The 27095-nt window shown below is 61.4% G+C and overlaps 1 protein-coding gene across 5 annotated transcripts; it reads left to right on the forward strand.

Annotated features, from left to right (window-relative positions):
* FAM53A (family with sequence similarity 53 member A) lies at positions 1 to 27095 on the forward strand. Of its 5 annotated transcripts, XM_057546589.1 has the most exons (6): positions 470 to 535; positions 1240 to 1428; positions 11205 to 11452; positions 16079 to 16133; positions 17389 to 18110; positions 26400 to 27095. In XM_057546589.1, exons 3-6 carry the CDS (start codon positions 11375 to 11377, stop codon positions 26691 to 26693), a joined length of 1149 nt encoding a protein of 382 aa, XP_057402572.1. In that variant the 5' UTR covers positions 470 to 535; positions 1240 to 1428; positions 11205 to 11374; the 3' UTR covers positions 26694 to 27095. The 5 variants fall into 5 exon arrangements, with proteins under 5 accessions (XP_057402574.1, XP_057402572.1, XP_057402571.1 ...); XM_057546591.1 differs by lacking the exons at positions 470 to 535; positions 1240 to 1428 and adding an exon at positions 1 to 109; XM_057546588.1 differs by lacking the exon at positions 470 to 535 and having other exon boundaries at positions 603 to 1437.

Consider the following 27095-nt stretch of genomic DNA (forward strand, 5'->3'; position numbering starts at 1 on the left):
GCCACTCGCCCCTGCGCCGAGCGTGCCCTCCCGCTGCCTCAGGTCGCCATCGCTGCCCGCCTTTGCCTTCCTGGACACTGGCTCACGCCCACCGCCCGCAGGCGCGCAGGTGAGTGGGCGGGTGGGCGGATGGGTGTAGCCCCGACCCCGGGGGCGGGGCCAGCATGGGGCACGCGCCGTTCGCCCGCCCGCCGGGGAAATGAGCCCCGGCCTGCGCAGGCCCTGCCCCATCGGCTGAAACCCCGCCCCACCCAGAACGCCCCTTCCGCCGTAAGTCCCCGCCCACCCGCCGATCGAGGTCCCGCCCCCACGACATAGGCCCCGCCTCTCATGCGCGCGGAGAGGCGCGGCTGTGGGAAGGCAAGTGCCTGCCGGCTGATGGGCGGGGCGGCGGGGCGGGGCGGGGCGGGGCCTGTGTCGTGGGGGCGGGGCGCCGGCCGCGGTCCTGTTGCCTCTGAGGCGCGACGTCCTTTGAGGGAGGAGCGCGGCCTGAGGGCCGGTGCCTCCCTCGTTCAGCCCGCCCGGCCGAGCTCAGGTGCAGGGCCCGGCGTGGCCCGCGAGAAGCCGGGCCGTGCGTGCGCGCGCCCGGGGTCGTGCGCGCGCGCGCCAGCGCGGGGCCGCGCGTGAACTTGGGCCAGACGGTGCACGCTCCTGTCAGCGCGCCCAGCCCGGCCCGCGCGGCCCGATGCTTTTCCACCCGCGTCGGAGCCGAGCGTTTTCGCCGCTGCACACGGAGAGCGCGGCGGGCGGGTCGCTGAGGGCGCGGGGACCCGGCGGCTCGCGACCTGGGGTTGGGACTCCTGCCGCGCGCACCACCCCCGGACCGGACCGGGCCCCGGGCCCCCCACTCCCCTGTCCCCCTGCACCCCAAGACCCTGCCCACCTCGGGGCCCCCTGCGCGCCCCAAGAGTCCCGGGCCCCGGGCCCCCTGCGCCCCGAGAGCTCCGCTCACCCCGGGACCCCCGCGCCCCCCGAGAATCCCTGGCCTTGGGACTCCTGTGCCTCGGAACCCCTGTTCCCCAAGAGCCCCGCGCCCCGGGACCCCCGCGCGCCCCGAGAGCCTGCGCACCGGGGGCCCCGTGCACTCCACGCGCCCTTTGGCTGTAAGGGGCCCTGCCTGGGGCGCGCTGCCACTTGCTGAACCGACTTTGGGTGTCGCCTTTGCGAGCTGTCGTCGTTCCGGTGCCGAGACGCGCGGCCTGAGCGGTTCCCGGGACTCATGTGCCTGTCATCTTGCAGCGAGAGAGAAGCAGGAAGTTGGACGTGATAAACTGTGCGTCAAGGGAGCCCAAAGGTGGACCCGCACGACGGGGGAGACCAGACCCTCCCCGGCGAACTGTGGAAGGTGATTGGAAGTGGATTCCGAAGCTGCTTTCTCTGCATAGACGAGGGTTGAGTTTCTCAGACTTTTCCTGGGAGTGGAGAGAGGTGCGTTAGGTAGAGTGTGTTTTTCTTTATTTCTACTTTATTTTCCCTTTACTCCAAGTACAGTCGCAGATCTGAAGTGTATGTCTGTGGTAAATTGACTCCAGTTGTTTGCATTTGGTCATGGGCTACCTGTACTTGACTCTGAGCTTCCACAACTTTACAATACTTTTCTTTTTAACTCAATCACTCACTACTTAGTTGAGTTTATGATGACCTCTCTGTATTGAGAGCTTTTCTTGATAGGTTAGTCTGACTTCAAGAATGGCTTCAGTTTTACAATACTTAAGAAATTTAACTTGAGCTTACAGGTTCTGCTGCTTCATCTCACTGTCGTATCAAAGCAGGTCCGGACAGGGAAGTGCAGTCTTGCAGTCTGATGGTAGAAGGCAGGGAAACAGTTTGATTTTGAAGTTCTGGCATATTACCCCCCAGTTGAAATTGAGATAGCAATTGTTCAGGAACAGTGGCTTTTCTTTAAACTGGTCTCCTCCCGTGGTTCACTGTCCAGAGAACCATCACACCTTGGTTAAGGATCACGGGTGGGTGGCACGTGTGGTGTAAAGGGTTTGCTGTTTGGGTGGATCCCTACATTTTCTTGACTTACGTTGGATTTGGGGAGAGGAGAGGCGTTCTTGTAGCTGCTGGGAATGTGTAATGGAGAGGCTGCCAACGTTATTGTCTTTTTTTTCCTTTTTAAGTGGGTGCATCAGGACCTTTCCTGGTTATGGAGACATTTGCTCATGCGCACCTGGGTGCACGGGGGGCAGGCACATAAGGAGACCTGTTTGTTTGCTGGTAGATAAAAGAACCAGGGCAACAGTCCGGTGTTTTTTACAGGTGCATTGCAGACATTCAAAAACAGCTTTTTTTTTTTTAAAAAAAAAAAGCAAATTAAAATTTTTATATAAACCCGTTTGGCTTTTTCTGCTGTAATATTTTTGAAAGGAAAGTGGACTTTTACAATCTTTTAAGCATTTGTTATAAGTGGTCGTCATTTAACACGTGTGCCCGGCATTTTCATGCACGTTCCTTAATTTGATTCCTTGCAGCCTCATGACGTGGCTGGTTCTTTCCCAGAGAGGTGAAGTCACGGACCTGGGAGAGCCCAGGTCGGAGCAGGCCAGCCGGGGTCTGACCCTGGGTCTTCTGTCCAGCCGATCAGAGCCCACCCTACGTCCTTTCTCAGAACGAACTTTCTGGGTGTGGTCTTTCTTCTGCAGCGTGGTGTACTCTGCACGCACTAGCAGAGAGGTAACGATCATAGTCTCCTTTTTATTGATAACATGTGAGTTTCTTCTCCTTGTTGGTTTGCAAAGGTCACAGTTCAGACATGGTTTCCGGGCAACTTTAAACTAAAACTCCTGTTGTCTAAACCCTCCAGTTGTGTATTTTAACATTAGCAAGATGTTGGTTAGTTAGGACAGGTGATTTTTGTCTTCTTTTCTCGTTTTGTTTCGAAGTCTTTTCGAAAAGACTTCGGTGGCCTTGCGCACAGTTTTTCGGTGGCACTGACACAGGGCTTTCTTTGCCTCAGACTTTCCCAGGGGTCATGAGCGTGGCACCGAATGTGCCCTGTTAGGGAAGGCACCGAACCCCTGACGTGGAGTCGTACCCCAGACCCCGCCAACTGAAAATCATTGGGCGTTTGCGGCGCCTGCAGTAACTTTTCCCTCGTGGCTGTATGGAGCGTGGGGACATGGCCACTCCCCTTTCCTTCCCAGCCTCCGTGTGATGCAGGAGTGGGGACCGTGACTGCCTCCAGCAGCTCGAGGGGGACGCTTGGCTCCATTCGCTTTGCTAAGTGTCACTGCTTTGGTTACTATGGCAGCACAACAAATTCACTCCAAAACTGGTGGCTTCAAACAGCAACACTCATTTATTACTGCTCAGGGTCTCAGGGCCCGGAATTTGGAACAGCTTGGCTGGCGTCCTCGTGCAGCTTGGCTGGCTGGGGGCTGGGGCTGAGCGTCCCTTCGGGGGACGTCCTGGCTCCGGGGCTGGGAAGATGTGGAGAGCGGGGTGGCTGGCCTCTCCGTCACTGTGGTCGCCCCACGCGTGGTGCCTCCGGGGTGTGTCCCTAAAGGCACCAGGCCTCTGCAGCGCCCGGAGGTCACCTCGCCTCTGTCCGGTCGAGGGGCACCTCAGCTGCACCTTCTCCTGGGGGGCGCTGAGACCGGCACACAAACGGTGCTCGTTAATAACTCATGTCCAGTCAGGTTCCGAGTTTTGTTCGAGTGCTCTTGGTGACAAAATGAAAGAAAATCTCTGAGAAGCTGGAGGTGGTGCCGCTGGGCCGGCCTCGAGCTTGTGACTCTGCACGACGCGCCTGGAACGGGACACGCTGCTGGGTCTGCGGCGCCGGGGGCTCCGTGCCGTCTTTTCTGTGAAAACCCCGGAACCGATGCTTTTGGGTCTAAAGCGGCCTGGCTCTGGCCTCCCTGCGCTCTGGCACCACTGACTGGGCAGGTCCTGGAAACTTTTCTCCCCGTTCCGTGCTTCAGGAGCTGGCGGGGGAGCTGGAGCAGCGTGTCCAGAGCCCAGGCTCGGGCCCGGGGTCTGGGGTGCAGCCAGGGCTGGGGCCCTGCTTGAGGGCCGGAGGGAGCCTGCATTTCCAGTGGCCCCGTCCCCCCCGCCCCCAGCCCGGGCTCCTGCCGTCCGCAGCCCGCTGTCCACGCGGATCCGCCTGTCCGGCTCGTCCTCGCTGACCTCCCCGCGTGCCGGGTGGCCCGTGGATGGAGACGCCGTGCAGGCCCCTCCCAGCGTGAGAGGGGAGCAGGGTGACGGGCACAGGGGACACCTCTGGCCTGAAGCTGAGACCAGCCGAGCAGAGTTGGCTGAGGGAACCGAGGCAGTACAGCAGGGACAGGACGAGGAAACCGTTAGGAGGAGAGCCCTGTGCTGGGTCAGAGCCTCCGAGATGAGCCCACACGGGGGCTCACGGCGCTCGGAGGCGTGCCCGGGCCCTCGGGTTAAACGGGGGAGCAGAAATCAACATGTCACTGGGAGGCGTGGAAGGTGAGGTGTTGGCCATCGTGGAAGCAGATCGACAGCAACAAAAACGAGGCAGAGACGGACAGTCAGGGAGGGCCAGCCCAGGAGCGCAACCCAGAGCACCGGCCGTCCCCGAAACAGACCAGGGGAAGGGGGGACGGGAGGGGCTCGGCAGTGACGCCGTCGAACCTCCGAGGCCCCAGTGGCTCGGGTTCCCGGTTAAGAAGACCCTGCTCAAGGCCCTGTGCATGTTTCCCGGCCCTGGGAGACAGAAGAGTCAGAGAGTCCGGCAGGCATCCAGGGAGGAGAGAAGGGGCGCGGGTATCACACGCCCGCCAGGCACCCTGCTCAGGAAGCCACAAGGTGAGGGTGAGGCCCAGGGTCCAGCTGGCCAGCGCCACTCCGGCCTGAGCAGAGGCCGGGGGGCCAGGAGTGCACGGGCTAACGGCCATCCTGACGTCTTTGACCAAATGAAGCTTGCTTGCCGAGTTGATAATTCTTTGGGGGAGTTTGAGGGAAGAGTTTGTATCGGCCAGAAACTTTGTGTAGGAGAAAAAGGAGGCAGTTATTAACCTGGGGAAATGGGCTCCCTGTGTGGCTCAGCTGGGGACGCCGTTTACAGTGACAGAATGATGTCGGCGATGACTTACGGAAGTGTTGGTGGGCCACGCTGGGAGGCGGGGGAGGCCGGGAGTTGGTGTGGGGACGAGCTGGCAAGACCTCAGCCCTGACGCTCCCCAAGTCAGAGACAACCAAGGACAGCTGTGTGCATGCACCGTCCAGCATGGACTCGGGGCGCGAGTGCAGAGCTGCGGGGAGGTGCCTTGGCAGAGGCACTGCTGGTGGCCATCCTCTGCGTTACAGAAGCGCAGCAGCGCTGGCTTTTAAACCTATGCGTTGCCGTGATACGATAGACGTGGCTTGTTGTAGGCTGAATTGTGTTGAAATCCTAAACCCCAGTGCCTTGGAAATAGGATTGTTGCACATGTAATTAGTTAAGGTGAACTCATGCTGGAGGAGGGTGGCCCCTGATCCGAAACGATTGGTGTCCTTATAACAAGGGGGGTTTTGGACAGAGACACAGTGAGAGTGAGGCTGTCACGGGCCAAGGAGCTCCCAGGAGCCGGGACAGAGCCCGGAACAGACTCTTCCCCGGCGCCTTCGGGGGGAGCACGGCCTCCAGGGTCGGGAGACAATACGTGTCTGTTGCTTAAGCCCCCAGCCTGTGGCGCTTTGTTATGGCCGCCCTCAGACACTCATGTATGGCTTTACAAACGCTGTCTGACTCTATGTTAATAAACTGAAGTGAAAAGAACAGAAAAACAGAGCCACTCTGGTGCCCTTGTGGAGGGTGGAGTCCAGAGGATGAGATGGGCCAGAGCGGCCGGTGGAGAGGTCCGCAGAGTCCAGGTCGGGCCCATGCACGGGGCTGCCTGTGGAGCCCTTGCTGTGTGCGTGACACCCCTGGGCCTGGAGGGTGCCTGTGTGGGGACATGAGGGGCCGGAAGGGCCAGGGTGAGGGTTCTGGCCTCTGTCCTGCAGCCACGCAGGGGGTTTCTGGGGGTTGGAGCCCTGTGGCTGCTTCCTGTCGAGGCCAGCTGAGGGCTGCTGAGTGCGCGGGAAGGGACGGCTTTGCTGCTGCGGCCGCCCAGGCTCACGGGGGTGGGCAGGGGGAGGAGCCCCGGGAGGTGGGCAGCTGGGTCACGGGTTTGGTTGTGAAGAAGGACGACGAGTCTGAATTTCTCACGGTGGGAAAAGTGGCTATGCGTCCATGATTGGGCCTCCTCTGCGGTGGGTCCGCCTGACACGGGAGGAAGGTGTCCCCTGGTCGGGGGATGCTCTGGTTCGTGTGCCTGGGGTCTTGGAGCTTCCTGAACTGGGGCTGTGGGTGGAGTCGAAGGTCACCTGTGCTTCCGGGGGTGCCGAGGAGCCCCGGCCACACGTCTGCCTCAGTCGTCTTGGGGGCTTGTGGGACGGAGCCTCCGTTCGCCGGCCCTCAGCGCCGGGCCGGCAGGGCCGGTTAGTTCTCTCGTGTCTGGCGTCTGCGTCCAGCTGGGCCCCCAGGGTGCTGGGCTTGTGCCTCTGTCCTAGCGCCTCCTGCTCAGATTTCAGTGTTGGCTTCGTTGTCCTCCCAGCAGGCCGCCCTGCCGTGGACGGGGTCCTGCGCGCTTCCTTCTAGCACCTGCCACCGGCTGGCACTGTTCCCAGGGAGAGCTTGCCTCCCTCAGGGCCAGGACGCTGTCCTGAGCTGCTCCAGCCCCGCTCGTCATGCTAACCATTGAGTGGGGACGTGCAGGGCATTATGCATTGTGCCCGTGAGGTTCCATCCTGATCGTTTGATTTCTTGTAAGGGGAGCTGGCTTGGCCTTGAGGGTTGGCACAGTGTGTCCTTCCAAAAGGTCTGCTCAAGTCCTGACCCCAGGACCTTTCCATGAAGATGTAAATTAAGATGTAGTCATACTGGGGACTTCCCTGGTGGCGCAGTGGTTACGAATCCGCCTGCCACAGGGGACACGGGTTTGAGCCCTGGTCCGGGAGGATCCCACATGCCGCGGAGCAACTAAGCCCGTGTGCCTCAACTACTGAGCCTGCACTCCAGAGGCCGTGAGCCACAACTACTGAGCCCGCGTGCCACAACTACTGAATCCCACACACCTAGAGCCCATGCTCCACAACAAGAGGAGCCGCCACAGTGAGAAGCCCACGCACCGCAACGAAGAGTAGCCCCCGCTCGCCACAGCTAGAGGAACCCTGAGCGCAGCAAAGGAGGCCCGACACAGCCAAAAATAAATAAATAAATATTTTAAAAAAAGGAAAAAATAAAAGATGTAGTCATACTGGATTAGGGTGGACCTCAACCCAGTCACTGGTGTCCTGATAAGAAGAGGTACAGAGACACAGGACACACAGGAGAGGCTGCCTGAGGATGGAGGCGGAGGTGGGTGTGATGCCGACACAACCAAGGACGCCAAGGACGGCCGGCCACCACCAGAGGCTGGGAGGGAGGCAGGGAGCGGGTGCCCCTCGGAGGCCCCAGGAGGCGCCAACCCTGCCGACACCTCGACTTCTGGCTTTGGGCCTCAGAACCCGGAGGAAGTAGGTTTCTGCTGTCCTAAGCCCCCCGTTTTCGGTGCTTCGTGGGGGCAGCCCCGGGGAGCTGGGGTTTGAATCTGCACGTTAGCAACTGTGAGTGGCACACGTTCCTTCCCCAAGACGAAAGTGAAAACGTTGCCCAGGACGGTCGTTCTCTTCTGCCCAGTGCTCAGCCCAGCCCCGGGCGGGCAGCTGGGTGTCCCCACTGGCATCTCTTGCTTTGTCCGCAGCTGCTGCGCCCTGTGCGCACCGGCCCGGCAGCTGCCTGGAGCTGTGTTTGCGCCGACACTGTTTTGTTGCCTTTCCTTGCACGTCTGCAGTGGTGGCGGAGGACCGTTCCACGTGGGAGCTGGCCGTGCCCCCTTCGGGCCGCGTGGCTCCTGGCGTCCGTGTCGGACGTGACGCGGCGCGAGAGTCGGATCGGGACCCGAGGTGCTGGCTCTGACCGCCGTGCCGATGCAGATGTCAGGCGTCGTCCCCTGGAGCCCTTTTTCTGACGCAGGACCTCGTGTCCTCCCAGGGTCGCCGGCGTGGCAGGACCCCCTCGCGTCCGTCTTTCCCGGCCCTGACGCTGCTGATGGCTGCCCGTCACTTCGCACAGGTCACCTCATTTGGGTTTGTCTGATTTTTCCTCACGGCTAAATCCAGCTTCTGTGTTTCTGACGGTGATCCCGTGTCCCATGCTGTCACTGTGCCCTGGAACAGGCCGTGCCCACCTTGGCCTCCGGCTCTTGCGGTGGCCTGCAGGCTTCTCTGCTGTGCGGTTCATGATGGAGTGTCTTGCAGGGAGATCCTCTGGGGCCCCGTGATACCCTGCCTCTCCTCGTGCTCCCAACCCACTGGCTTTAGCTTCACTGATGATTCTTACCTGAAACATTATGGGGTGTTTTTCAGGTGGTGATTTAAAAGACATTCCGTCGTTCCGTCTACATTTCTTTTTTTTTTTTTTAACTTATTTATTTTTGGCTGTGTTGGGTCTTCGTTTCTGTGCGAGGGCTTTCTCTAGTTGCGGTGAGCGGGGGCCACTCTTCATCGCGGTGCGCGGGCCTCTCACTATCGCGGCCTCTCTTGTTGTGGAGCACAGGCTCCAGACGTGCAGGCTCAGTAGTTGTGGCTCACGGGCCCAGCCGCTCCGCGGCATGTGGGATCTTCCTGGACCAGGGCTCGAACCCGTGTGCCCTGCATTGGCAGGCAGACTCTCAACCACTGCGCCACCAGGGAAGCCCCCGTCTACATTTCTGAGTTGGCATTCTACCAAAAGGAAGAGCTTCCCCCTCCCCGATTTCCTTACTTTTTCAATTATTTATATCCGCGTGGATTCGTGCCTCTTATTTTTTCTGTGGAGTATAGTCCACTGGCCTCATTCGCTTCGCAGCTGCCCTGGGGGCCCTGTCACCACCCTCTGCTCCTGTCCTGATGTTCTGGCACCTGGAGATGCCCCAGCCTTCTCTGGTCCTTTCCTTGCCCCAGCCCTGGACATCAGCCATCTCTCCAAGGACTGTGGGGCCTGTTTTTAAAATACTAGTTGTTTTATTATTTTTTTCGAATTTTGCCGTGGCTGCTGTTACCTTTCTAGGGTTGTGTGTGCCGTGTGCCACCAAGAGGGTTTGACAGGAGGGTCTGAGAGACCCCCGAGTGGTCGGCTTGGGGCGGAGGGCAGAGGAGCACGCTGCCCCCTTGCCGTCTGTCAGAGGGCAGTGCCGTGGGCGTCGGGGGCTCGGGGGGTTGCAGCAAGGGAGGCTGATCTGTCACATGTCGGGCTGAAGGGGCCCTCATAAAGCCCCTCTCCTGCGAGGGACTTCTGAGGGGGGCCCAGGTGGATTTGTGGGGAGCGGCAGGGAGAGCTCTTCTGTGGCTTGGCTGGTCCTGCCCAGGGACTGGGGGCTGGCGGTGGGCGTGCGGTGTGGCCAGCTCTGATCCGGTTCCCGGGTTCGCAACGCATTGAAGCAGAACCACTGCCGGTGCAGAGCTGCCCCCTGGGGAACTGCTGGCCCTGACCCTCCTGTCTGGGCCTTGGGGTCCCCGGCTGTGCTGGAAGAGATGGCCATCTCTACTTAGGACGGGGGGAGCCCAGGGGTGCTGTCAGCGCCAAGCATGCTGGGTGCTAAAGACCCCGTGGACGGGCTTCAGGCTGAGGGGCGCAGACGTGGACGCTGTGGATGGAGAGCGCCTCTCCTGGCCTAGAGCCAGTCCTGGGCGTGGATGGAACCTCTGGTCGGGGCGAGCTCACGACCTCTGGGTCCACGTGCTGCTGCTGGCGGGAGCGCCCCGCGCTGCCCCGCGTCTGCCGACCTGTGCTCAGTGCAGGCTGACGGTGGGTGCCTCCCCACCCTGTGGCCCGGGTTTGCTGGGACGCCTCCCTTTTCCCACTCGCGAGGATGCTGGCCTTGGGCTTACTGTTTCAGAGTCATGTTGAGGAAGCCTGTTGATACCCGCCGAGAGCACGCACACACGTGTTTTTAGGAGTGGAGGGGGGTACTGTTGTGTTGGCGTCTTTTCAGCATCTGTGGAAATCTTCATGCGCTTTCTCCCTGGATCTGTCGGTGTGCTTTGCTAACGGGTTTTGTGAAGGTGAGTGCTCCTTGCGTTCCTGGCAGGGCCACTCGGGGTGCTTCCTGCTGGGGGGGGGCATGTCGCTCATCCACACGGGGCTTAGCGGTGGTGATGCCGACCAGAGGGTGACTGGTGGATCTGAGGTGGGTCCTGGGCACCTGCCGTGCGACCTCCGCCTGGGACGGCCTGCCGGGCCCGAGGAGGCCTCTGGGAAGGCAGTCAGGAACCCGGACGCTGGAGATTCCGGAGGTTCCATCACTGCTCTCATGTTTAATTTCCAAGAGCTCTTTTATTTTTCTCTAAATGTTCCCTTTTAATGATCTTACTGTGTAGACACGGCGCCTTCTCACTCGGAAGCTCTCGTCCTCTGGCGTCACCTGTTTTCTCCAGTTGCTGGGGTCTTCCTGTCTGTCCGCCTCTGTCTATGGCTTCCTGGGCTGGGGGCCCTTGGCAGCTGCTCATGGGCGGCAGCGGGCCACTGAGAAGGGGGTGCGTGCGTGGCGGGCGGGTGGCCGGCCCTCTCCCGTCGGCGTGTGCGGGGAGCCGGGTCCCGGGCACGGGATCCTCCGTCTCTGCGAGGCCAATGTCCTCCGAGTGTCCCCCCCGGGCCGCCGCCAGCTGGGTCTGCTGCCGACCCTGCACCCCCGCCCCCCTCCCAGGAGGGAACCCCAGCTTCAGTTGGGGGCGGAGTTCTCACTGGCCAGGCGGAGCAGGGGAGGGGTGTCTAACTGCTGCGGTCAGTGGCCAGCGGTGACTGGTCAGCAGCCAGGTGGGTCCAGCCGTTCGTGGCCAGCTCGTTTCCGGGGTCTCGCTGCTGCTGGCTGAGGACTTGGTTTCCGGCAGCTTCTCGAGTCCAAAGCGTGGCGGTCGCGCCTCCTCCCGTCTGGCGCCTGTGTTTGGAGCAGGGGTGGGGAGGCCTCCCTCGCTGGTTCTCACGCGTGTCCGCCTGCCATCCTTCACCTAGACCGCTGCTTTTATTACATTTTCCGGGAGAGAACTCTTGTGGTAGTTTTCACGCGGGAGGGTCTTTGTCAGGCAGCGAGATCAGAATATTCATGCACACAGTACTGGCGGGTGACAGTCATTGGCTGAATGGCTTTGCCTGTAATCCTGTATGATGGTTTGTCTCTCTTTGCCAGAAACAGGCACGAAGCTCTGAAGAACCCTTGGAAATGGATCGCTCGTCTTTAAAATGGAAACGTACCCTTGAGGGTTAGCTCAGAGCCAGCAGCGGCCCGGGCCTCCTGAAGCCTGATGTTCCAGAACCCCAGGGCCTGTCGGCGCAGACAGAGGGCACGGGCCCCGGACCATGGTCACCCTCATCACTGAGAAGCTGCAGAACCAGAGCCTGGATGACCTCGCCTGCAAGAGCTACGATGCTGGCCCGGTGAGCTGCCCGCCCCATGTTGGGGGACACTGCCTGGGCTGGGCCCCGGCTGGGGGAGCGGATGGGGGGAGGTGGGGGGGGAGGGGGCAGTGTCCCAGGGAGGCTCCGGCGCCTTCGCAGCCCCCAGAGCCCCTCAGCGTCGTGATGGGGGGTTCTCAGCATCCTTGAAAACAAACTTTGAAAGCCTAAGCTACACGTAGACGCGTATGGTCCTGGGTGCTGAGTGGGCGAACGTCCACCCTGGTCAGCAGCCGTGCCCACCAGACGCTGCCCGTGCCTCTGGGCACCGCCCCCCCGAGAGCCCCTCTTGAATTCTGTCTCTGTGGGTTAGCTTTGCCCGAGGTGGAGCGATTTCTAGGGCCGTGTTACCATGACCTTCAGGTCACACCCCGCCTGGTTAAACTGTAGGCCCCGAGGGAGGTGCCTCAGCAGCTGCACCTGCCTGGTGCTGGGGGCCGTGCCTGAGCGTCTCACCGGGCGGGCGCCCAGCGCCGTCGTGTCGCCCGCACCCAGCCCTTGGCCTGTTTGTCGCCTGTGGTGTCCTGCAGGGAAGGGGGCACGCAAGCAGGTTTCACTGGAGAGAGAGCATGACAAGAGAAGTCCCACGTATACGTCTTCCCGTTGTGACACAGATCATTTTACTTTGTGTGACTTCCGCACAAGTCTTTCTGCACAGGATACACGTGTGTGGGAAATAATTCCCTTCTGCACCAGTGGGCGTTCCACTGAGTTCCTGGTGAGGCTCGCTGACGCGTCCCAGGGGTTCCTGTGCTGTGGGTGCGTAGACGTGGCTTCGAGCACCTGCTCTAACAGTCACTTAAAAAAAAAAAGAGGCGGGAATTCCCTGGTGGCCTAGTGGTTGGGATTGGTGCTTTCACTGCCCAGGGCCTGGGTTCAGTCCCAGGTCAGGGAACTGAGCTCCTGCTAGCTGCTCAGCCAGAAACAAAAAAGAAAAAAGAGGTGTAATTTACATAGTGAAAGACACAAATTACTGTATCTTTCTGAGCAAGAAAGTGCCCGGCATCTCTATCACTGTTTGATTTTGGGCTCGGGGCCGCCCCGGAGAGCAGGGCAGCTGTTGTGGATGCTGGGGTCGAGGCGAAGCAGATGATGTGCTGCCGACAAGTAGAGAGGGGATGGGCGTTGGGAGGTGACACAGGACCGGAATTCGCTGGAGCCGAGGCGCTGGGCGGTGAGCCAGGTGGAGCCTGGGCTGGACGTGGGAGTGAGAGGGTAGCGGGGCCCCAAGGCCCCAGAGCTTGGTGGGAACAGGAGCCGATGGGGACACGAGCCCGGTGGGGACAGGTGCTTGGCGTCCGTTCTCAGCGAGGGCCAGGGCTGGAGCAGAGGCCATGGCTCGGGTCAGGGGAGCAGGCCGCCTCTGCTGCAGGGCTGTGCTGGGGGCCTGGGAAGGGTGCCAGGTGGAGGAGTGAGGGGGGGGCAAGGTCAGGGCTGGTCAGCGTGTGCTGGCCCCCATGGACGTGGCCTCAGCGTGCTGTGTGTGTCCTCTAGCACGTCCAGCTGTGCAGGTACAGACTTGGGTTGGCAGAGAGCTCAGCTTTGAAAGCGTTGAGTTTAAAAAATACTTTTTTATTGAGGCGTACGTTTCATCTAGTGAAATGCGCAGATGGGGTTTGGTGTTGATTGGGTGAGTTTTCCAGTCGTGTATGCGGTAACCTTGTCACCGTCACCCCAAACGTCTCCATTGCCCCAGGAAGTCCCCTGTGGCCCCACGTGGCTTTGCTGTCCCAGAATGTCACAGAAGTGCCAACATGCAGCGTGTACTCCTGGAGACTGGCTTCTCCACTCAAGGCGAATGAATGCCCCTGGGTTCACTGTGCGGACGGTGCATCAGTAGCTGTTCCTTTACTCTGTCGAATGGTCCATGTCTCCTGTTGCCCGACACTTGGAATGTGTCCACGACTGGCTGTTAAGAATAACACCGCTGACTGCGTTCGTGTGCAGGCCTCTTGTGGAAGTCTGTTCCCACCGTGTTAAGCGAAGGCCTGCCCAGAGGCCTGTCAGCGCCCCAGCCATGCCTTCTCCCTGGTCGGGAATGGTGATGTCTGCTCATGGCTCTGACCTCATGTCCCTGATGACCAGTGAGATCAGGGCCATTTCCTGTACTTACTGGATGTTTGTATGTCCTTTTTGGTGTCCTTTTGCTCATTTTTCTTTTGGGTTGTGTGCATTTTTCTTATTGCTTTGTAGGAACTCTTTGTATATTCTGGCTACAAGTCTTTTCTTGGATGTGTGTTTTTTAGATATTTTCTCCTATCCCATGGTTTGCCTTGTCACTTTCTTTTTTTAAAAAAATTTTATTTATTTTTGGCTGTGTTGGGTCTCATTGCTGCGCGTAGGCTTTCTCTAGTTGCGGCGAGCGGGGGCTACTCTTCTTTGCAGTGTGTGGGCTTCTCATTGCGGTGGATTCTCTTGTGGTGGTGCACAGGCTCTAGGTGCACAGGCTTCAGTAGTTGCAGCATGCAGGCTCAGTAGTTGTGGCACGTGGGCCCTAGAGTGCACGAGCTTCAGTAGTTGTGGCGCATGGGCTCTAGGGCATGCGGGCTTCAGTAGTTGTGGCTCATGGGCTCTAGAGTGCAGGCTCAGTAGTTGTGGCACATGGGCTTAGTTGCTCCGTGGCATGTGGGATCTTTCTGGACCAGGGATTGAACCTGTGTCCCCTGCATTGGCAGGCGGATTCTTAACCACTGTGCCACCAGGGAAGTCCTGCCTTGTCACTTTCTTAATGGTGTCTTTTGATGAACAGAAATTCCAAATTTCAACGTAGACAAATGTATCAGTGTAAGTTAGTGTTCTTTTTGTATCCCATTTAAGAAGTCTTTGCTAACCTGAGTCTGGAAGATGTTCTCTTGTTTCTTCTGGAAGTGCTGCTGTTTCACCTTTAGCTTGAAGCCTGCACTGCCTGAACTGAGTTTGGTGTGTGGGGCGAAGCAGGTCAGGGTTGGATTTTCCCTCTTGTGTGGACGTGTGGTCGGCCCAGCACCGTTTCTACAAACGACCGTCTCTTCTCCATCACAGATCACGTGGGTCTCCCGTGTTCCCATGTAACCCTAGCAGCAACCCTGCCACGTGTGTCCCACGGTCAGTCCTGTCATAGGTGGGGAGACGGGGCCCACAGAGAGGAGCCGGCCTCCCTGGTGGCAGGCTGGTCAGGGGAGCTGGACTCAAGGCCGGCTTTGCCCAGGCCGCAGCTCCGCTCCTGGCCGCGCGCTGCACGGGTTGCCACCTGGCTCTGCAGCGGAGGAGGTGGACCGAGGCAGAGCCTCTGCGAGTGTGGCAGCGCTGGGCCTGCCTCGGCATGAGGCCGTGGCCTCAGCTCCCCTGCGCATCCCCTGCGAATGCTCGGACGCCACCTTGTCCGTCAGGGTTCCTGCACGAGGCGTGTCACGTAGGCTGGTCCTGGGAGTCGCAGGCACGCTGTCCAGTGGCCGACCTCCCGCAGAGGCCTGGGCCCAGCCCTCCTCTGCTCCCAGCATGGCTCCGTCCAGAACCAGGGCTCCTGGGCACTCATTGGCTGGGCGGTCTGTCTTTGCACAGCCTGACTGTTGATGGGCCTCCTTTTGCTGGGTGATTTACCCAGCGTTTTTATGAGAAGCAGCAAAGGATTTCCTTTCATTTTGTCACGAGTTTATCATCCTATGAAACGGTCCCCTGAGAAGCTGGAGTCCCATGACCGAGAGTTATGTGTTGGGGCGGAGGCGGCTCCGGATGTGAAAGGCAGGGAAAGGTGAAAGGCCATGTCCGCACTCAGGGCCTGGTGGGGCGCGGGGAGAGCACAGGAAAGTAGACAGACAGACAGACACAGGCGTTGAGTGGACATGGCTCCCAGTGGCTGCTCAGCCTCCCGAGGCACATTGTGGCCAAGAAAAGAGTTCTGTGGGCTCAGGCCAGGCCCCATCAGCTGCTGTGTCCCGCAGCTGCCCACCTCGAGGGACGGAGGTCCCAGCCCGTGTGGACGCGGTCGGGGTGGGAGTGGTCAGGCTGAGGTTGCGAGGACGGCCGTGGCTTGAAGGGGCAGCAGTGGACACGCTTGTGGCTTTTTAAAAAATATTTATTTATTTATTTATTTTTGGCTGCATTGGGTCTTTGTTGCTGTGCGCGGGTTTCTCATTGCGGTGGCTTCTCGTTGCAGAGCACGGGCTCTAGGCGCGTGGGCTTCAGTAGTTGTGGCTCGTGGGCTCAGTAGTTGTGGCTCGTGGGCTCAGTAGTTGTGGCTCACGGACTCTAGAGCACAGCCTCAGTAGTTGTGGCTCACGGGCTTAGTTGATCCGCGGCATGTGGGATCTTCCCGGACCAGGTCTTGAACCCGTGTCCCCTGCATTGACAGGCAGATTCTTAACCACTGCGCCACCAGGGAAGTCCGCTTGTGGCTTTCTATGTCCTTTACTCAACTGAATAATTGTGAGGCTTTTAAGAATCTTGATTAAGAAAAGAAACGCATTCTGGGGTTCATGCTTTTCTTTTTAATCACCAAGAAAGACAGTGTTGGGGAAAAACAAGTTTATTGCAGGGATAAAAATACAGGCCTGTTTCTTGAGTTGGAACTATTTCTGAATCTGCATGTGTAAACCCACAGTATTGAAACTTCTTTCTCTTCACTTTCAGTATTCTGCCCAGAAACTGAACACAAGTGGCCACTTGTTCCCTTCTGAGACCGATGGTAAGTGTTTAAAAGCCCCAGCAGGTCTTTCTGGGCTGCTGTGGGCTGGGACCCCGTGAGCAGGGCCGGACGCGGAGGCTGATCTGGAGCGCGAGGCCCCAGCCGCGCCCCCCTCCCTCTGCTGGCCTCTCCCTCCTCTGGGCAGCGGTGTGGGTTGGAGAGCTTCCTTTCTGGAAGCGGCCTGGCAGTGCAGAGCTGAAAGGCCCGCCCGGTGGGGTCTTGTGGCCACCAGGGAAAGGACGGGGTCCGGCGGTACGCACGGCCTATGCTGCAGCGCTGGTGTGGCGCACACCCGGCCAGTGGTGGGAGCCGGGGTTGTGCGTGCCTGGAGGGCCTGGGTCTGCCGGACCCCTTCCCTGCACCGCACGCCCCTGCCACGTGTGCCCTGTGGTCTGAATGGGAGCAGGAGGCTCGCCGCCCGAGTGTAAGTCTGTTTGCCTGAGTGTGAGTGGGGGCGCCGTGGCGCCTGTGATGAACCGTGGCTGGTGTCCGTGGTCGCAGTGAGGTGCTAGTGGTGTGACTTCAGCCCGGACAGTCCGAGTGGCATCCGGGTCTTCCCCCTGTGGCCCTGCTCACCTCCACAGTGACGCTGTGCTCGGCGCCCTCCAGGCTGCTCAAGTGCCACCACGGTCTCGGGTGGTATGGGCCCGCACGTGGCTCTGGGCACTGTCTCCGTCCCACACAGGGCCAGTCCTGGCTCGGAGCCCCTCGGGCTTCCTGTAGGCCACAGAGCCGGCCCTGCCGTCCTTTCTGACGGACCGTGCGTCCTCATGACCCAGGGTCACCTGGGGCCTTTGCTTGTGCCTCTCCCAGCGGCGGGTCCTGGCCTCCATGCCAAGGCCCCTCAGCTGGGGGTGACCGCAGAGCAGCTGGGCTGGAGGGGCTGCTGGCCGCCTCCGGGCCAGGTCATCGGGGCTCTGGGCTCCCCCAGCCCTGGCCCCACTGCCCTGGCTGCCCCGCTTGCCCAGGTATGCTGCCTGCGTGAGCCCATCCGTGTCGAGCTGCTGACCCCTGGACGCTCGGCCTCTCGAGTGACCCTTATGCCCCCGTGTGATGGCGAGGAGGCCGGGTCTGCGGCGTCAGGGTCCCCGTGCCCCTAGGCGTCCCCACCGTGGTGTGAGCTGCGACTGTGCAGGGCAGGGCCGGGGAGGAGGGGGGTCCCACGAGCGGGGCTGGGCCCACCCTGAGGCCAGGTAGGGCCGAGGGCGCGGGGGGGCGTGCGCCCCTCACCCGTCTCTCCTTCGTGTTTCCCCAGAAGACAAGCACCCCTGGAAGGTCGTCGGTGGAGGACAGCCCGTCGGAAGCCAGGGGGCCACGGGCCCTGCCGTCCCCTTCCCTCCTGGCCCCTGCGGCCCGAGCGCCAGCCTGGGTGCGGTCAGTGCCAGGGACCTCAGGGACGGCGCAGGGCCGCCCTCAGCACCGCCCACCAAGCGACACTGCCGCTCCCTGTCGGAGCCCGACGAGCTGGCGCGCTGCCGGTCCCCGTGGCGCCCCGGCGGCTCCAGAGTCTGGGCTCCTGTCTCTAAGAGGCGGTGCCACAGCGGCGGGAGCGCCGCGCTGCAGGCTGGCAGCGCCTGGTCGCCGGGCCGAGCCCTCCCCGCTGCCAGCTCCGCCTCGCCCCCCGCGCCCCGGCCGGCCTCGGCTTTGGCCAGCAGCGGCCTCCCGGCCCTGGGCCCGGCTCGGCGACCCGCCGGACCTCGCGTGCCCTCGCCGCGCCGCCGCCTGTCCCTGTCGCAGGAGCACCTGTTGCCAGTGGACGCGGCCCCACCCTCGGCGGGCAGCACGCCCGCGTCCACGCCCGCGTCCACGCCCGCGTCCACGCCCGCGTCCACGCCCGAGCTGGGCCGTCGCCGGGGCCTGCTCCGCTGCCGCTCTCAGCCGTGCGTGCGCGCGGGCGGGAAGGGCCAGCGGAAGCGCAGGCGCGAGGAGGATGCGTGCTGGCCGCGCCCGGCCCTGGACTTCCTGAAAATGACGCGGGTGAGGCTCCCTCTCGCGTCAGGTGCAGGCGCGCCCTCCACGGGGCGGGGCGCTTGGGGGATCCGCCCCCACGCGGGCCTGGGCCGCCCTTTGCAGGGTGGGGACGGGAGCCGTTGGTCCGGGCGTCGAGGCTGAGCGGGCGGCGTCCGACACCAAGCCTCTCCTCGCCGTCCTTCGCGGAGCCCGCCACCGATGATGCCTCTTTGGAGAGGGTGCTCAGAGTTTGGGTTGTGAACGCACTTGAAGATTCTGGTGTCCGGGGTCACCGCCTGCCCCTGCCACGCTGTTTTCTGATTGCGGGCAGTTCAGAGCAGAGTTAAAGGGAAGAGCCGGTTTCCAGAGGTCTGACCTGTGCATCGTTGCGGGGGGATGGCAGGACCTTCTGGGGGTGCTGAGGAACAAGGACGGGGCTCTGGTGTGAGAAAAGGGAGAGGACGGCCTGCAGGGCCCCCTCATCACAGAGGCGGCTGTGCCTGGGGTCCTGGCGGGGGCGCAGGAGCCCGCAGGGTGGGACTGAGGTCTCCGTGGTCCACAGAACCCAGGTGGGATCCAGGCTGCACGATGCCTTCTACGCCCACTCTCGACGTCACTGTCAGCTTTATCTTTCCTGACTGGTGGGTTTTCTGGAAGGTTCTTCCCAGTGGTGGGGCGGGAGCTCCCAACCCACACTTGCTGGCTGTGAAGGTTCTGTGGAGAGCTGGGGTTTAGGAAGGGGATGTCCCGAGCTTTGCCACGTGCCGCGGAGGAAAGCTGGCTGTGAGCCCGACACGCACCCCCCAGCTCCCAGTACTGCAGCGTCGGTGGGCCCTGAGGGGGCGGGACTGTGGGGACGTTCCCACCAGGGAGACTCCCGAGTAGGCAGGGGGAGCAAAGCAGGGGGAGCCCTCACTGCTGGGGCGGCGTCCCAACCCCTCGGACCAGGGAGGGGGCAGGGATAGCGTGAGGAGGAGGGTGTCTGGACCACTGACCACAGATGTGTGTGGATGCAGCCTGGCACCTCTCGGGTTGCTGAGTTCTGGGCCAAGCATGGCGTGATCACCTTGTGACGGAGAGGCTGCCGTGCAGGGCGGCTGGTGGGGGAGCGGAGAGGAGACGGTAGCTGGGGTGTGGGTGGAGCAGGGCTGAGGCGCCGCCCCCCAGAGGGACAAGCCCGGGGAGGTCAGAGGCTGCTTGTCTTCTGAGACGGCTCCTCCTGTTACGGGCGCGTGGCTGTGGTCCTAGAGCTAGCTCCCCTGCGCCCCTACCACGTAATTCCCGGGCCCGGCAGTCCCGTCCCGTGTCCCCTTCCTTCTCCAGCCGTCCTGCCCCAGGCTCCTGACAACCTCTCTGCTACTCATCGGTGTCTGCCTCTGATTGAACCCTGATGTCCCCAGCAGAGCCATCTCTGAAATGAAAGTATAAGATAGTGTATCAGTCATCTGTTGCCTCGTAACAAACAACCCACATCTAGCAGCGTAAACAGCACACGTCTGTGCTGTGTTCTTGTGGCTTGGGCACCCAGGAGCGGCTCAGCTGGGCGGTTCTGCTCAGGACTCCTCGAGGTCATGGCCGCGCTGCCGGGCAGGGCTGTGGGCGCCTGAGGCTGGACTGGGGCTGGAGGAACCACCTCCCAGCTCCCGCACGTGGCGGAGGTTTGGTGGGACTCGCTGGAAAGCCACCTGGGCCTGGGGTGGATGTGGATTTAAACAGACCCGCACCCACTTTCTCCAGTCAGGATCTAGTAGGGTTTTCTGTTTCTTCAGTTTAAGTATTTCTGGGGACTTGTCTGTTATAGTTAAGGTTTCAGTTTGGGGTACAAAGTTGCTCATTGTATTTCTCAGGCCTTTAACATCTGTAGTCTGTACTTTTATCTTTAATGTGAATGATGAAATGTGTGTGGCTAGGAACATTGTAAACAAATCACAACGGCTGACTGTTGAGAAGCTTCTGGTGAAGAACCTTCCCCTCTTGCCAGTTCTGACCCTCATTTTGAGGGGTGGGGTCAGTTCCGGGCCGGGTGCAGAGGTCAGTGCCCAAGCTGGCCCCTCGGCCGGGCTGGCAGCCCCTGCGTCCCTCAGCAGAGGACACGACTGTGACCTGTGTGGTCTCACACCACCTCTGAAACTGAATGCCTGGGTTTCCCCACCACACGCCTGCCATTCTCTGCACACGCCAGCCGAGTGTCCAGCAACTCAGTTCACTTCTGACACGAACTACCTGGGGTTAGTGCAGACCCTGCAGGTCAAGGCTCAGTCCCACAAGACGGCCCCACTTCAGGCACCAGCCCCAAGTCCAGGGCCTCCTGTACTTCTGACCAAACAGCTATAAATAGGGGGTTCCCACGACCCCTCCTCAGGCTCCATCATTTGCTATAACGGCTCACAGAACTCGGGAACCTTATTTACTGACACCTGTTTATTATAAAGGCTACAACACAGGAGCTGCCAGATGGAAGGGGTGCGTAGGGCCAGGCATAGGGAGGGCGCACATAACCTCCACACCCTCTCCAGGCACACCACGCTCCCAGCACCTTGACGAGCTCACCTAGGAACCCCACCATTTAGGGGATTTTATGGAGGTTTCGTTACATCAGTATGATTGATTAAGCCATTGGCCACTGGTGATTAACTGCCTCCCTGGAGGTGGAGGTGGGGTGGGCTGAAAGTCCGGCCCTGGAATCCCAGGCTTGGTTCCCCTGGTGACCAGCCCCCATCCTGAGGCTGCTGCGGGGTCGAGTCGTGTTGGCGTGAACTCGGGTGTGGTTGGAAGGGGCTCCCCCAGCCCCGTCACTCGGGGAACCCCGAGGGGTTCAGAGCTCTGAGCCAGGCACCCGCAAGAAGACCAAGTATGTTCCGTACTCCGTCACAATGTTACAGCGTACCTAGAAAACGCGATTATTTCAAACGTCGGGGGAGTGAGGTGACAGTGGCCAAGCGGTCACGGGGTCAGGGCGAGGTTCGGGCCTCCCTGTGTTTGGGGTGGGGCCTGTAGGGCAGCAGGCCTGCTGGGGCGCGCTGTGCGGGGAGCGAGCGGAGCCTGTCGCGGGTGTTTGCTGCGGCTGCAAGCGGGAGGGCCGAGCACTGTCTGCAGGGGTGACTGGAGTCCCTGGTCCCGGTCCCCTCCCCCGGGCTGGCCACGGCGGTCACCGGGCTCTGCGGGCGGCTGGGGCATAGAGGACCCGCCATCACCAGGCGTCCCCTCCACGCAGGACGTCCCCTCGGGGAAATGCCCGTCGCTCAACTTGGGAACCTGGCGAATTCTGTCCGTTTGTACCTGGAGACCCCCAGGTTTCCTGTCCCTTAGTCTGTCTCCCTTCCACGAGGCTTCCTAGGGGCGGGAGGAGCCCCAAGAGATCAGAGTGCACAGGCCCCTGGACACGGCGCTGGGGCCCCACGCCCGTCCGAGGCCGGCTCCCACCGGGCCTGCCGCCCGCAGCTGCCCGGAGCCGCCAGGCCTGGAAGCTTGCCGGTCAGCTGGGTTCCCACTGCTTTCTCACAGAAGCAGCCTCTTGGCTCTTGTCCTTATTTTTGTGTCATGCACACAGTGCCTTAGAGACTGTGGCCGGAATGCGGCTGTGAGCCTTCCCTGGGGAGGGTCCCCCACGAGGCCAAGGCGCCGACCTGCCTCCCCAGTGGCCACAGGGCCGGCCGGGCCCTGACTCCCAAGTCTCGTGTGGATGTCACTGGGCCGGTGAGAGGGCGGGGGGCCCGGGACTGAGAGGTCGGGCAGTCGCGGCCTTTTCACGGCCTCCTGGACTGAGGGGGGCAGAGGGTGAGCAGCTGGGGCAGGGTGGGGGGAGGGCACCTTGGGTGGGTCCCGCAGAGGCAGGGAAGACCCGGGGGGGTGGTGGTTGATCTGCAGCTTCTGTCTTTGTGAGGCTTCTTCCCTGTCCACATGTTTAAAGTTCGTTTTCTGAGCAGCTTGTGTCTGCCTTTCATTTCATCCTTTTTATTCGTGCTTTAGTTTCTCCCAAGTTGAATAAACAGACCGTCTCATGGTAGACGTACTCTGTCTAGTCTGCTTTAACCTGTTCGCTTCTCCCGATCGACTGTCGCGTGAGCGTATTGCTTTAGACAGACGTGGAAGGTGATGAATGTAAAAACCGCGCGTGGCGGGTACACCCATCTCTCTTGCGGAGGGGACGCTGTTACCGCTGTGGGTGGCACTGTGGGTGGAGGTGTGCCCAGTGGCCTCGGGGCCACGCTCTGTCCCCTCTTCTGAGAGGGTCAATGCCAGGGTCAGGCGAGGTGCCAGACACGCAGGGCCCAGGGCGCGAGGCGTGAGAAAGGCTGTGCTCGTAAGGCCCCCGTAGCCCTGTTGCTGAGGTCACCACGGGGCTCTTGCTGGTGAAATGAGGGTCCCCGGGCGCTGCAGGCCGCCCAGCGGGAGACACCCCGGTACCATCCTGGCTGTGCGCCCTGGTGACGGCCCCCCTGGCCGGTGTCTGGGCCTCCGGAGAGACCCAGAGACAGGTGGCCGTCCACTGCAGAGTGGACTCGCCAACCCCGAGACCCAGGGGTCAGCCTTCCTTGTCACCATCTCTTTCAGCGCACGGCTTCTTGAGGAAGGAGGGGGGTGGCATGGATTCAGAGGCCTTGCACGTCCTCTCCCCTTGCCCAGGACCGGCCCCTTCAGACTCCAGATGCTGCCCTCAGCTTCCGGGCCCTGCACCGTCCCGTCTGGTCCTGGTTCCCCAGTCTCCTCTCTGTCCTCCAAGCATTTCGTGAGGACAGACCTCGTGTGTCTGTGTTTGTCGGTTATGCCGGGTCCTTGGGGGTCAATCAGGTCCAGGGGCTCCTGCATCACTGGGGAGATGATTTTGGGGGCGTGATTTTCTTCAGTCTGCCTTCTGGGGCCCCCGTCCTCAGAGGGTGGACCTCCTGACTGGTCCCCTCTTTCCCTTTGTCGGTTCGCAGATGGAGGATTTTATCTCTGGGTGTTGGTGGTCTGGTTTTGGGGACGTTTTCTTTGTCCTGCATCGCCTGTTTCCTTCAAACTGCTTCCTCCTCTTTTGGTTTATCCTCATTGCTGCCTTACATAGAAGATGCTGTCCCCAGGTGTTTGGTAAAGTTCGGACGCCTGCCTGCGTTTAAGACGGGGACCCAAAGGCCGATTGGCGGCCCCATGCGTGTGGGTGGGGCCCTTTGGCCGTGAGCTTTTTGTGGGTTGCTGGTACCCCCCAAGTCTTCACCCCAGTTCCACAGAGAGGCCTCTTCCAGTGCTGCCTGGGGAGGCTGGGAGCCGAGACGGGGTGCCGACCCTCAGGCGGCCCCCGTTTCCGCATGTGTCCTGCTCGTGGTGGACCCCCCGCCCTGTCCCCCCAGTCTGTGGTGTCCACCGGGCCGGCCTCCCCCCGTGGCGGGTGAGGAGGGCTTTGGCTCGGCCAGGTCGGCCGCGGTGCGTGTCCGGGTTCCTTTCCTCGGCTGGAGCCCAGGCTGGACCCGCGCCTGGGTGCTGGGCTCCAGGGGCTCCGGGCAGTCGGAGGCTCCTGCCTTGGCTGTGGCCGTGGCCTGTGGGCAGGGCCAGCTCTGGTCTCGAGCATGGACGCTGGGCTGTGCTTCCAGGAGGAGACCTGACGAGCCTGCGGCTGGGCCGGGCCGGCCGTTTGCTCACAGGATGGTGTCTGTTCTGCTTTCAGAAGCTCGCGGCTCAGTCTCAGGGGGCCTCTTGGCTCCGGCCGCGGAGAGTTGAGTGTGAGCTCTTGCCCGCGTAAGTTGGGTGGTCTGAGGTGGGCGCGTCCCCCAGGCTGAGTGTTTTGCACACAAGGTGAAAGACCCTCTAAAATTGAGGGTCCCTGATTCAGAACTCAAAGTTTTGACCTTTGATTGTTTTTTTAAAATAAATTTATTTATTTATTTATTTATTTATTTATTTATTTATTTACGTTTGGCTGTGTTGGGTCTCTGTTGCTGCGCGCAGGCTTTCTCTAGTTGCGGCAAGCTGGGGCTACTCTTCGTTGTGGTGTGTGGGCTTCTCATTGCGGGGACTTCTCTTGTTGCAGAGCACCGGCTCTAGGCGTGCGGGCTTCAGTAGTTGTAGCACGTGAGCTCAGTAGTTGTGGAGCACAGGCTTAGTTGCCCCGCCGCCTGTGGGATCTTCCTGGACCAGGGATCGAACCTGTGTTCTCTGCATTGGCAGGCGGTTTCCTAACCACTGTGCCACCAGGGAAGTCCTGACCTTTGATTTTTGAAGATATTTTCTGTTCATCTGCTTAGATGCAGGTCACCGTCAAACCGGAGTGGGACCGTCCAGCAGCGAGGGTCCCACCTGTCAGGCCAGGCCCCGGCCCAGATCAGGGTCGCCCTCTGGAGCTTTGTGACGCCCCTTTTTGGGCGCTTCAGTGTGAAGAGTCAGTGGCTTCGAGCTGTGCGTGGCCTGAGCCGGGCATGTCCAGAGCTGCCGCATTCACGCTTGAGCTGCAGTTGTGGTCGTAGACGGGCCTCCGTCCTGGCCACCGAGAGGACCTTTGGGCCGTGGTCCTCCCGCCAGCTGTCAGGTTACTACCGTCTGGGTAGAGGTTCGACTTCCATGCTGTGAATCAAAAGGGGAATTCTGTAGGTGGAGATGTGAGGAGGGACACGTCGGCTTCTGTTGCCGCGGGTGCAGGGCTGGGCCCGCCGTGCTGTGGGGTCTGCGTATGAAAGTGACCTTGGGGCTTCCCTGGTGGCGCAGCGGTTGAGAATCTGCCTGCCAATGCAGGGGACACGGGTTCGAGCCCTGGTCCGGGAGGATCCCGCATGCCGCGGAGCAACTGGGCCCGTGAGCCACAATTGCTGAGCCTGCGCGTCTGGAGCCTGTGCTCCGCAACAAGAGAGGCCGCGATAGTGACAGGCCCGAGCACCGCGATGAAGAATGGCCCCCGCTTGCCGCAATGGGAGGAAGTCCTCGCACAGAAACGAAGACCCAACACAGCCATAAGTAAATAAATAAATAAAAATAAAAAAAAAAAAAAAGAAAGTGACCTTGACTGTGGCGTCCACCTTGATTTGAATGAAGAAGAAATTATCTCACGCGTCCTCATTTTGTGACCAGGACTTGTGGCCAGTTGTCAAATCTTCAGAGACTTGATCCTTCAGTTTTACTTCTTGCGGGCTCACTCATTACAGTAGAACAGCAGCGGAAATAAGGCCGTGGGTCCAGTGGAGCTGAATGGTACCCCCGAAAGCGCTGGTTCCAGAGGGAGCTACGTGTGTGGTTCTGGGGGGCCTGTTCCAGGGAGACGTGTGTCCAGGAGCCTGACCGCGGGAGGCCTGGGGGCACCCTCGCCCCGTGGCCGCCACCCCCACACACGTCGCCACGTCGGATTCTGCCAACGCCCTGAGAAGCCCCGAAGCACGCGGTGACGTGTCTGCGGGGCAGGGTGGGCAGCCCAGGGGTGACGCCTGGGCACGCCGTGGACAGCACGTGGTGCTGCACGAAGCTGCGGGACCAGGAGTTCAGGGCGGGGGCGGGGGTGCCGGCCACGCGAGGGGCTGCTGCTGAGTGCACGGCCCGGTCAGCGCCCCGAGGGTGGACTGGGGTGGCCTCCGGGCCCTGGGCCCCTGTGGGACAGCCAAGGAGAGGGGCCACCGAGCGGGTGGGGCTGTGTCTGCTGTCGGGGGCAGGGCTCTGGTCTGGGGGTGCAGACCGGGGATGTGCTCGTCGGGGGGCAGGGCCGGGGCGGGGGGCGGCGGCAGACCATCGGCAGAGCGGCTCTCAGCTGGGCGCTCTGGGCTGGCAGTCCGGGGGCGCGGTGTGGGGAGATGCCCGCCAGGCCGTGGGGGGGCTCAGGGGAGGCCCCTGTGAAGAGTGTGCGTCTCAGGCATTCTAAGGTGAGGACAGTCGTGGCGCGTTGGTGTTGAAAGCGGAACCACTGGAAGAGGGAGGGCTGAGGGGAGAGGAAGGTGGGCACCGGGGGTGGCTGTGGGGCTCGCCTGGCAGGAGCTGGGGGCCCTGGCAGGGGTCCCCCGAGGCAGGCTGCGGAGGCAGGTGCCGGGTGGGCTGACGAGCGGGGCCGTTGTTGCGGGAGGACCCCGGACCTCCGGCCAGTCCTTCCCCGGGTATTTGACAGGATCGTGGACGCACCTGCGGCCTCGAGTCCCCAGGCCCCCGTCCCCCGCGCGCCGGGTCTCAGTGGGGCCGTGGCCCTGGGCAAGGCAGGGGCGCGGGCAGGCAGGGCTCTGAGAAAGTGGCCCCAGGGGTGGGAGGGCGTGTGGCGGGGCCCCGGGGACCGAGGACGCCTTATGTGACCTCGGGGACCCCTCTTGGTGAGATGCCACCTCCTCTGTGACCCCCTGGAGATGCTTCAAGCCCGTGTCTTTTCTGTTGCAGACGTTAAAAAATTCAAAAAGCCTTTGCTCCCTCGATTATGAAGACGAGGATGAGGATGACACCCGAGTGAAGACCGCCGTGTCCTCCCCACGTGACCCGCACGGCCCCGCGGGCATCGCTGCGCCCGGCCCCGGCCCCGCCAGCCCCAGCCCGGGGGTCTGGCGGGGGTGGGTGGCCGGTGAGGGCGAGGGCGGGAGTGGCGGGGACCCGAGTGACTGGGACAGCGCTGGGGAGGAGGGCGTCTTCCCCCTGGGCCGCGGCGAGCTGGACCTGGAGCAGATCGAGAACAACTGACCGGCAGGCGGGGGAGCCCCACGAACGCGCTGTTTTGAACTCAAGGTGTCGCTTTGATCCAGTCTTTCCTAAAGAAGTGTTCTGTATTTTTACGGCTTTTACGGTTCCGAGAAAGCGTCTCTATTTTGAAGTGAATTTTCGTGAGGGCATTCTGTTCACAGGGTCTGTGCACAGATCCTGGGGTGGGTTTGTGTTCCTTTGGTGAAACGCCTGCTGTGAAGGGCGCTGCATGTGGTTCAGCTGCCCGGAGACCCCGGGCGCGTGGCCGGCCCCTCTGTGGACGCGGTCGTCGTGTGCTGGGCTGTTGGGAGCAGGGCCGCGTCGCTGAGGACTTGGGACGGGCCGTGAGGACGTGGTCCTGGCAGCCCTGCCCTGTCACTTCAATAAAAGGCGTTCATTTGC

This window comes from Balaenoptera acutorostrata, chromosome 5 (assembly GCF_949987535.1).
Source record: "Balaenoptera acutorostrata chromosome 5, mBalAcu1.1, whole genome shotgun sequence".
Lineage (NCBI taxonomy): Eukaryota > Metazoa > Chordata > Mammalia > Artiodactyla > Balaenopteridae > Balaenoptera > Balaenoptera acutorostrata.

Coding starts and splice junctions, on each gene's coding strand:
- FAM53A (XM_057546591.1), top strand. CDS start 11,375: ATGGTCACCCTCATCACTGAGAAGCTGCAGAACCAGAGCCTGGATGAC. Junction 16,134..17,388: donor GTTCCCTTCTGAGACCGATG/GTAAGTGTTTAA, acceptor GTGTTTCCCCAG/AAGACAAGCACCCCTGGAAG. Junction 18,111..26,399: donor ACTTCCTGAAAATGACGCGG/GTGAGGCTCCCT, acceptor TTTCTGTTGCAG/ACGTTAAAAAATTCAAAAAG.